General features: G+C 37.3%; 1 protein-coding gene across 1 annotated transcript in view; it reads right to left on the bottom strand.

Annotated features, from left to right (window-relative positions):
- Positions 1 to 240: 240 nt before the first annotated feature.
- STAT4 (signal transducer and activator of transcription 4) overlaps positions 241 to 10352 on the bottom strand; it is a 47478-nt gene continuing 37366 nt past the window's right edge. Inside the window, exons 19-24 of the mRNA XM_032235509.1 lie at positions 7736 to 7830; positions 6143 to 6279; positions 5640 to 5831; positions 5436 to 5502; positions 5056 to 5164; positions 241 to 585 (exon numbers count right to left, since the gene is read on the bottom strand). Of these exons, the coding sequence (XP_032091400.1) occupies positions 559 to 585; positions 5056 to 5164; positions 5436 to 5502; positions 5640 to 5831; positions 6143 to 6279; positions 7736 to 7830 (627 nt within the window). The 3' untranslated portion in view covers positions 241 to 558. The remainder of the gene's footprint in view (positions 586 to 5055; positions 5165 to 5435; positions 5503 to 5639; positions 5832 to 6142; positions 6280 to 7735; positions 7831 to 10352) is intronic.

Raw genomic sequence — 10352 nt, 5'->3', positions numbered from 1 at the left:
GATTGGACTAAGCATCTGACCTAAACTATTGAACTATGAAAATATTGCATTAATCTTGCATTTAAGTAACTTGGGTATCTCACTTCCTATTCTTCACACATGAAATAATGTTTTTATTTTCAGGTTTGAATAAATCAATTTCTCTAATATCTAAATTTTGGAAATGAAAAATATCTTAATTGAATAAGCCACAAGTGGATAGATCCATGGAACAAAATTGACCGTAAATTTTGGTTAATGTGATGTTCAATATATACATGATAAATCAGATTAAATTAACATTAGAGTTTGTGTGATATGCGAATTCAACCTAGTTATATCAATGAAAGTTTGAATAGTACAATATATGAGATTCATTCTAGCCATGTCAAACCAATATCTGAACCAGATCAAATATTTTTTAAAGCAAATTAGGAGTTACAATCAAGATGAGAATTCTGTATATCGCTTGGGAAAATATATTTACAGTATAGGAAAATGAAGAACATTCTCTTATAAACACATATTAATACATACAAACATGTTCATTTGCATTTCAAAATCTTCAGTATCTGAATGTCATTCAGCTGTATACGGAGAATTCAACTATAAGAGAAAAAAGATACAAGTTTGTTGGAATTAATAGATTTTTTTTCTTAAAATGCAATGTGAACTGCAGCTTCTTAAAAATAATTATAATCCCAAGAGGATTCAACTTATTCTTGTAAGTAATTTTAAAAAAATGAAAATGCCATGGACATAATGATTGATACTCCTTAGAAGTTAAAAGACATTGGATTTTAGTGACTTCTCAAAGAAGCTACTTATTTTAATTAGTATCACAGATGTCTTCAATCTCACATCGGTCATTCCGCTTATCTGAATGGAGAAAAATACTCAGGCATTTTGTATCGTGTACAGCATAATGAACATGGACAGGAAAATGAAAGTAGGGAGACGTCTGAGGAGGAAGATAATAGCCAAGCATGGTAAAGGGAAAAGCTACAAAACCATCTCCAAACAGTTTCATGTTCCTGTGATCTTGGATGTGAATATTATCAATAAGTTTAAAGTCCATGGGAATCAGTAGTCAGTCTCCCTGGATGTGGCTGCAAGAGGAAAATTGATCCCGATATCAAGAGAAAGATTGACTGATGGGAGAAAGGACCAAGGAAAACTTCAGAACAGATTGTGGCTGACCACCAAGATCAAGGTACAGGCAGTCCTCAACTTATGACAATTGAGTTCAAAATGAATTTTGCCCCATTTACCTTTCTTGCTTCTACTGTTAAGTGAATCACTGCAGTTGATAAGTAATTTGTTTGTTAAGGGAATCTGGTTTCCTCATTGACTTTGCTTGTCAAGAAGTCGGAAAAGGGGATCACATGATCCTGGGACACTGCAACCTTCATATATATGAACCAGTTCCCAAGCATCTGAATTCTGATCACATGATCATGGGGATGCTGCAAAGGCGATAACTCTGAAAAACACTCATAAGACACTTTTTTCAGTGCTGTTTTAACTTTGAAGGGTCACTAAATGAACTGTTGTATGTTGAGTACCACCTGTACAACAATATTGAGTTATACCATCCCACACTGCCTGAGTGAAAATGGCCTTCATGATAGAAGATCTCACGTCTGAAAGACAGACACAAAAAGCCCAGACTGGAGTTTGATAAAATGCATGTTGACAAGCTACAGTCCTCCTACAGACTTTGGACAGATGAAACAAAAGTGGAGCTTTTAGGTAAGTCACAGCAGCTCTAGGTTCACAGAAGAAGAAGAAGAAAACAATGTCTTTAAGGACAAAAACACCATCCCTGTTGTAAAACATGGAGAACACTCCCTAATGTTATAGGGTTGCTTTGCTAACTCCAGCACTGAGTGCTTTGAATCTGAGCAAAGCACAAGAAAAGCAGAAGGTTATCAAGGCATTCTGGAGTAATGCTCCAGTGTTAGAAAGCTCTGTGTTAGTTCTAGGTCATAGGTCCTTAGGCAAGATAATAATTTAAACCAGTGTTTCTCAACCTTGGCAACTTGAAGATGTCCGGACTTCAACTCCCAGAATTCCCCAGCCAGCATTTGCTGGCTGGGGAATTCTGGGAGTTGAAGTCCAGACATCTTCAAGTTGCCAAGGTTGAGAAACACTGATCTAAACCATATACCTAAGAAAACCAAAAATGGTTAAAAAGCAAACATTTGTTTGTTCTGAAGTGGCCTGCTATGAATTCGGATCTGAATCCACTAACCAGAACGATTTGTTCAAGAACAACGGGACAAATTGCCAGTTGAGAAGTATGGAAATTTTATTCAGAGTTACAGGAAGTACATTGCAGTTATTGCCTCAAAACAGTGTGCTGCGAAATATCTACGGAATAGGTTCAGGGTACCAGTAATTATGTCCATGCCATTTTCATTTGTTTTATTAGATAACTTTGGGTTGCGATGACAAACGAGACTGGAATTTCCATTGCTAAGCAGTGCAGTTATAAAACCCGATATCACATGAGTGCATGACTTAGTAATAGCAATCCCCCAATTTTTGTTGCTGTCATAACCCAAAGACCACATAAGTCATTAAATGAGAACCTCATGTGACCGCAATGTGAGAAGACATAGCAGTCCCAGATAAGCAGCCTGATAAGCAAGAATTATGGCCAAGTGGGTACTACAGAGTGTGAGTGGGCCAGAAGTTGCTACAGGTGGGTGCTATGGAGGGTGAGAGCAAGTGCCACAGATAGGAGTTCCTTGGGAGAAAAAGTGGCAGGAGCAGAAATGGCTTGCAACTTCCTGCCGACTTCCCCATTGACTTTCTGGAAAGCTGGCAGGAAAGGTGATAAATGATCACATGACTGCAGGAAGCTGCAATCATCATAATTGAGAGATGGTGGCCAAGTGTCCGAATCGTGGTCAGGTGACTGCAGGGATGCTACAATAACCACAACTTCAAGGACAAGTAGTAAATCTCCCTGGTTCAGATCCTTCGTAACTTTGAACAGTTATTAAACAAATGACTGTAACCACAGGACTACCAACACTTTCAAGAATATGTTAACTTGTACATCAAAACTGAAGTGTCTACTGCATAGGCTATAAAATAACATTGGTGGATGCCATTTACTTATGTCAGTTTCAACTGATTTCATTGCAAATTTGGATTCTTTGTGAAAAAAGTAGAAGGGTACCAAAGGGCACGATATTTGTATCTGCATCTGTAGAACTTAAGATAAGCAGAAAACAAAGAAGGGTGAAAAGGATGGAACCAGAATAAAATAAAGTAGCTCTGGCAGGCAGGTTGTCTGAAAAAGTAGATAGCATTTGGGCTAAAATATGTTTTGAATAAACAACTTCCATAAACATTTCAAATTGCTATTACTGCATTCAGAATGATGTTATACGTGCCCATCTCATTAGCTTCCAGAGAAGGAAACTGAAATTAGTGAAAAAGTATTTGAAATCTGTAAGAAGTAAAGGTCTGGCAAGAATTACAAATTGTATTGTTTAAATTTTGAGTCACTAATAAACTAACAGGATAAAAAAAAAATAAGGAAAATGAATTTCATAAATAAAAGCAATGCTTTCTGTCAAAAAGTATTTCTCTCTGAAGAATTGTTTTTTTTTTAAATAATACATTCCAATTTTTAACCAATATATTTTATCTAGTTTTATCAATTTTTAGTTTTATCTAGCATCTATCTATTTTATCTCTGTTTGTTGGCCCAGGTTCTAAGCTTCTAAGCTTTTGAATAGTTTCAGCATCTCATTTTTAAGGAATCCACCTGAAATAGTAATCAAGCGCTGTTAATCTTTGGGGAAAGCTTCAATAATTGTACTGAACCACCAATGTCCTTAAATTGGTCGGAAATAATTTGAGTTGCGACAGCCCAAAATGATTGTGATATAACCTGAGTATCTGCCTTTGTAAATGCACCTTTTGCTATATTTCCACTTTCAGTTGCATTTACTTGTTTATAAAATGATTTTCACCTTCCTGAATTGACTTTTTAAAGTTCTGTATATTCAAGTTGCTATCATTCCCCCAATAAAGATATTCTCAACGGCAAACCTTAGCGATGTATGAAGAATCAAACTAAAGAAATAGCAGCATTTGCAAATCGACACTTTTTTATTAAACAGTTATAACAATAAGCTCTGATAATTAAGATAGCTTATTATTTCTCATGAATCAGTCATTTTTCAGTACCTGCTTGTAAAACCATGGTAAATGGTGGTAGATTTTAAGGAAACCCTCCTATACTACCCACCTCTTACAATACTAGACAACACAGTATCAACAGTACACACCTTAAAGTTTCTAGGTTCTATCATATCTCAAGACTTAAAATGGACACCTAGCATCAAAAACGTCATCCAAAAAGCACAACAAAGAATGTTCTTTCTGCGCCAACTCAGAAAGCTCAAATTGCCCAAGGAGCTGCTGATACAGTTCTACAGAGGAATTATTGAGCCTGTCATCTTGTTTGGCTCTGCAACCAAACAAGACAGACACAGTCTTCAACGGATAATTAAAGCTGCAGAAAAAAACAATTACTACCAACCTGCCTTCCATTGAGGACCTGTATACTCCATGAGTCAAAAAGAGGGCTGCGAAAAATTTCTACAGACCCCTCACATCTTGGACATAAATTGTTTCAACTTCTACCCTCAAAACGATGCTATAGGGCACTGCACACCAGAACAAATAGACACAAGGAGAGTTTTCCCCCCGAATGCCATCACTCTGCTAAACAACTAATTCCCACAACACTGTCAAACTATTTACTAAGATTGTATTACTATTCTTCTTCTCATCCTTCCCATTACCTATGTCCTCTCACTTATGACTATAACCTTGTTGCTTTTATCTTTACTATTTATATTGTTTTATAAGGTTTCCTAGTATGATTTGATTGCTCATTTAATAGCCTATGACTATCACTAATTTATGAATACTGAGAGTATATGCACCAGACAAATTCCTTGTGTGTCCAATCATACTTGGCCAATAAAGAATGCTATTCTATTCTATTCTAAAAATAAAATAAAAAGAAACAAAGCCTGTGTAACTTACAGCAGTTTCCATTACAGAAGGGCTCAAGTGTTCTCTCAAAACAGCATAAACACTTGGTGACATGGGAAGAAGATCTGATGGAGAAGGTGGATCTGTGGAATTACTCAGACTTTAAAAAAAAAGACAATTATGTTTAGTGAGTGAAACATGATATACTTTGTAACACCTTACTTTTATTGTTCTCATATGTTTGCAATGTCTTTCCTTTCATCCCATCGCCCCATTTCTCTCAATCAAATTAATTTTTTTTAAAGTTTGGTTTTTTCAGTATGTTTTAACATCTCAGTTAAAGAACAACATCCTGCAGCAAAGTTTGCTAAGTTTCCTATATTAATTGCTTTAGAAAATAACAACTGAAACAAATAAGAATGATTACTCACATTTTGGAGACTGGAATGAAGACAGAGGGGACATAACCTTTGGTTCCTCCTTCTGTAGGTCTTGATACTAAATGTAAAATATGATGCAAGTTAAATCTGGATCATGACTAAAAAAAGTGTAGGAGATTCTGGGTATGTAGGAGGAGGTCATTTCACACATTTAGCTCAGTTAAGGGAAGGGAAGACTTCAGAATAATTTCTGACCTTCATTAGGCTGAGAGCTGTAGTGCTTTCCAAAAGCTTTGTCTTTGGGGATATTGGGATAAAGATACTGCAATGGGTTTTCAGGAATATTATCTGTCGAAATAACTTTGTAATCTCGTAATATGTCTGCAAATGGCAGGGCAGTTAAGCGGCCTTTGTTATACGGTTCAACAGAGTGAAATTTCACTTCCCCTGCGAAGATAACAGAGTTGTTAATAAGAGGATATAGAGTTATAAGGAGCACTATCATATATGGTAATCAAATTAATAAGAGGATAGGTTTGCAGATTTTGTAAACAAGTAAACAAAAAGGACAAAGCACAACTTGAACATAAAATGCCAAATCCACAAATACTGCCAAATCGAATCAAGCATCAGTAGTTCAGCATGTCAGATCAAAGGATCAGAATTCTTTTGTATCTATCCACAAAGGATTTAAGGAATCAGAAAGGAAAGATGAAGATAAAGTGGAGTGCTATGTATTTTAGCAGTACAGAACTTACCATTTTCAGACTGGGATACCCAGGTAAACGTAATCCCTCCTAAATTACTTTCACTAAACCTCAGCAAAAACGTCCCAGGTTTCTTGTCTTTCAGCAAAGCTCGCTCCTTTCCTTTGTTCACAAAACCCATTATATACCTGCAAACAGGATAGGAAAGTACAACTTTATGTGGATGCATACCAGGGGTGGGTTTCAACCGGTTCGCGGTGGTCCCTGCGAACCGGTTGGTCGGCGAACCCGGAAGTAAGTAACTTCCGGGAACGGCGAAGGGCGCGCCCGCCTGCCTGTGGTCCTTACCCAGTTTTGACGAGTTCTGCGCTTCTACGCATGCGCAGGACGCATACAGCGCCTGCGCGATCCTCCAGGAGCAGCTGGAGCGTCACGCAGACGCTAGTACGCATGCGTGCACAAGGACGCCGCCGGCCCCGTTCCAACCGAACCGGTTGGAACGGGGCGAGAAACCCACCCCTGATGCATACGTGTAGAAAAGGACTGTGGAATTCACCTAGGAAAATGTTATATGATAATCCCAGATAATTTCTGGTTGGCAGACAAAGATCTACAGGATTAATCAGTCTTACAGTCTAACAAAAGAACAAAAGACCACAGATGATTATGGAAGTGGCCGTGGAGGAAGGAATTTATTTTTCAATTGTCATTGACACAAATACAGGAATGGTATTTTGTCTGGTAGCTGAGCAGGTGACAACATTTAACTATTTTTGGCTGATCTGGAAAAAAACTGGAAAAAATAATCATCTGATTATTACTCAGATGAGAAACCATCAAGAACGTCCCAGTTTGCAGGCTACATTGGGAGATTAACAACAACAAAACATCCTGGAAGAAGCAGCAAGAAACCACTTCTATACTGCTGCCAAGGAAGCTGCATTGATACAGGCACAAGTTTCAACGTGTGTTTGAATTTGAAAGAGAATCTGCTTCTTTCTCCAGGTAGAACAAAAGCTTCTTTTTGTGAACCACTTCCTCGATCTCCCTTCCTCTGCCATTGCATTTCCCACCATCATTAATGTCTCCCAAACCTCTTTAAAAAAAATAAGTAAATACTATTGGAGGATTAATAATAGTGATACTTTCAAGTCATATGCTAATTGGTCCAAGCTTCTGCCAACCTAGCAGTTTGAAAGCATGTAAAAATGCAAGTAGAAAAATAGGAACCACCTTTGGTGGAAGGTAACAGCGTTCCGTACGCCTTTGGCGTTTACTCATGCGGCCACATGACCACAGAGACATCTTCGGACAGTGCTGGCTTTTCGGCTTTGAAACAGAGATGAGCACCGCCCCCCTAGAGTCAGGAACGACTAGCACGCATGTGCGAGGGGAACCTTTACCATTAACCTATTACTGAATTATTTCTGCAGCAAAATATCAAGAATATTACATTTTGGATTCTGATCACAGAATTCTGCTAAGTGCAAATTGGATCAAGGTAACAGAACCAGAATTCGGCCAACTAATTCTTCCCTATGGATTTGCTGACTATCAATTATATTTATCTTCTTTTTTTTTTTTTTTTGCACAAGCAAAGCTTCTCTCCCTCCCCGGCTATACTTTTGCAAAAATGCTGCTTACCCATCAATCCAAAGAGGAAGAATGTGTTTTTTAATCAGATCCAAGATTGCTTCAAGCCACGCCCAAAATGTAAATGATTTACCAGGCAAGTGTTCCTGTTTACAAAATGAATTTGGGTATAGTATAAATGAAACAATATATTTAAGTACAACATCAATAAGCTCACATCATTTAAGTCATTTACAAAAAGGTTGAAATATAAAGCACACAGCCATCTACTGCCATTTTCCATCTAAAGAGGAACTATTGCTGAGTAAAGGTAGTCCTCGCTTACCAACCACAATTGGGACTGAAAACCTGAACTTGTTAGTCAAATCATTGTGGGTTATTAAGTGTGACATCACAGGACTGCCACTTGGGACTTCCTGCCAGCTTCCCCATTGACTTTGCTTGTTAGAAGTCAGCAATGAATTGTAAATGGTCACCAGTTGCAAAGCACTGACATTGAAATCACGTTGATTGTACGGATGCTGAAAAGCTGCAACTTTGAAGATCTATTGTAAGATTCCTTTTTCAGCACCATTATAACTTTGAACAGTTGCCAAGCAAGCAGCCAATAAGCAAAAATTGTAATCTCTCACAATGATTTTTAAGAGGGCTATATATTCATTTATTATCATGAAAGAAACCTAGATATATTATATCTACATACAGGTAGTCCTTGACTTACAAGCATTCAGTTAGTTACCATTCAAAGTTACAATTGCACTGCAAAAAAAGTGACTTATGACTGTTTTTCACACACATGACGATTGCAGCATCCTAATAATCATATGATCAAATTTTGGTTGCTTGGCAACTAGCATGTATTTATGATGGTTTCAGTGTCTTGGAATCATGTGATCACCTTTTGCAACCTTCTGAAAAGCAAAGTAAATGGGGAACAACCATGTTATTAACTTAACAAGTACAATGATTCTATTAACATCTGTGGAAAGAAAGGTCATAAAATTGAGCAAAATTCACTTAACAATTATCTTGCTTAGCAACAGAAATTTTGGACCCAATTGTTGTTGTAAGGTTGAATTACAAGGACTACCTATAATTCTAAATCTATTAAGGGAGTTATTAAAAAATGAAATAAGTTTGAAAGTTATAAACCTAGCCGAGATGGCTAAAATATCGGCATATCTTAAAGACCACTCAAATGAGAGATATAAACGAGACTGGAAAAAATGGATTGACTATACACAAAACAAATACGGGACTAAGAAATTCCAGATAGCCTATGCTTAAGATTAGGAATAATTTAAACTGCTCAAAGTTTGTGCAACAGGAAGAAGCTGAGTTCAACGCAGAGATGTTATTGACTTTCTTTTTTTTATTTCCTTTGTCTTAATATATTTTAGACTGTGTTTGTTTAAAAGCTACACCGTGTATGGGCTCTGGGAAGTCGGGGGGGGGGAAGGGAGGTGGGGTCTTATGGGGGAGGGGGGAGGGGGGATATATAGTATGTGCTAGATTTTAAAGTAACACGATTGCACTTGTATACTGTTGCTCTTTAATTCCAGTGTAAAAATAGGACAAGCTGAATATATTAATAGATAGTAGAAATACACCGAAGGGAGGAGTAGAGGGATAGAAGAAAGAGGGGTAGAGAGGGTGGGAGAGAGGATTGGAGGGAGGGTAAGGAAGGGAGGGAGTGTATTGGGAGAGAGGTGTGGTAGAGGGGGAGGGGAAGTAGGGTAGAGGGGAATGATGGTGGGAAGACGGAAAGTTGGAGGGGGGTGAAAGAAAGGGTGTATGGAGGGTCGAAGAGGTACATTGGGTTTCTATTTTGGGGGGTATTATTGACAAGAGGAATGGCTGTGTTTATTGTTTAATGTTATATGGCCCCGGTTCTGTACAGCATATGTGTGACTGTACGAAAATGGAAATGGAAAATAAAACACATTTACATGAGAAAAAAAAAATGAAATAAGTTTGATCTGGCAAGACTCTCAAACGAGCCCAGGTACTTTAACGTATTTTCTTCAAGGTGCTTATAGATCAGTTTTATCTATTCTAGCTAGCATCTTCTGTACCTGAGTCAGATGAAATGATCAGAATTTCCCCTCTTTTTAAAACAGTGACATTAGCTCTGTACAAGTGTTCCTTAATAGTTGCATTTTTTAATAACAGTAATCTTTAATGGCTGTATTTCACTCTTGGGTATCACTCTAAGAGGTCTCCATTATGCCTTTTAAAATACATATGCCTTTTCCTAGTAAGAACTCAAACTCACCTAGCTGAATACTCTATTAGTCAATGAGGGCAATGAATTTTACAAGTCAATATTTTTTTTCCAAATATTTAAACCAATATTTGGTTTAAGCAATACTTTGATTTTTTTTTGCAAGGCATAATATATCTTAGGCTCTTTCTTTAGAATTTCAGTTTACATTCCCCACAGACAGAACCAATTCACACTTGAGCAGAACATATTTTTTGCCAGTCCTTGTCGTGTCCCTTTTTGAATTTCACAAGACTTTGATAGTTCTTGATTAACTATTTTTTGTGCTTTCTGAGAAATGAAATTAATGTTACTCATTTAATAGAATTATCTTCAAGGTTCATATATTCCAGAACTCCAAATAAAAAAGTCCACTTCAAACTTCCAAAGGCCTTTTCTCCATCT

This window comes from Thamnophis elegans, chromosome 1, assembly GCF_009769535.1.
Source record: "Thamnophis elegans isolate rThaEle1 chromosome 1, rThaEle1.pri, whole genome shotgun sequence".
Lineage (NCBI taxonomy): Eukaryota > Metazoa > Chordata > Lepidosauria > Squamata > Colubridae > Thamnophis > Thamnophis elegans.
The sequence above is the reverse complement of the archived record's forward strand: the minus strand, read 5'-3'. Positions and strand labels throughout refer to the sequence as shown.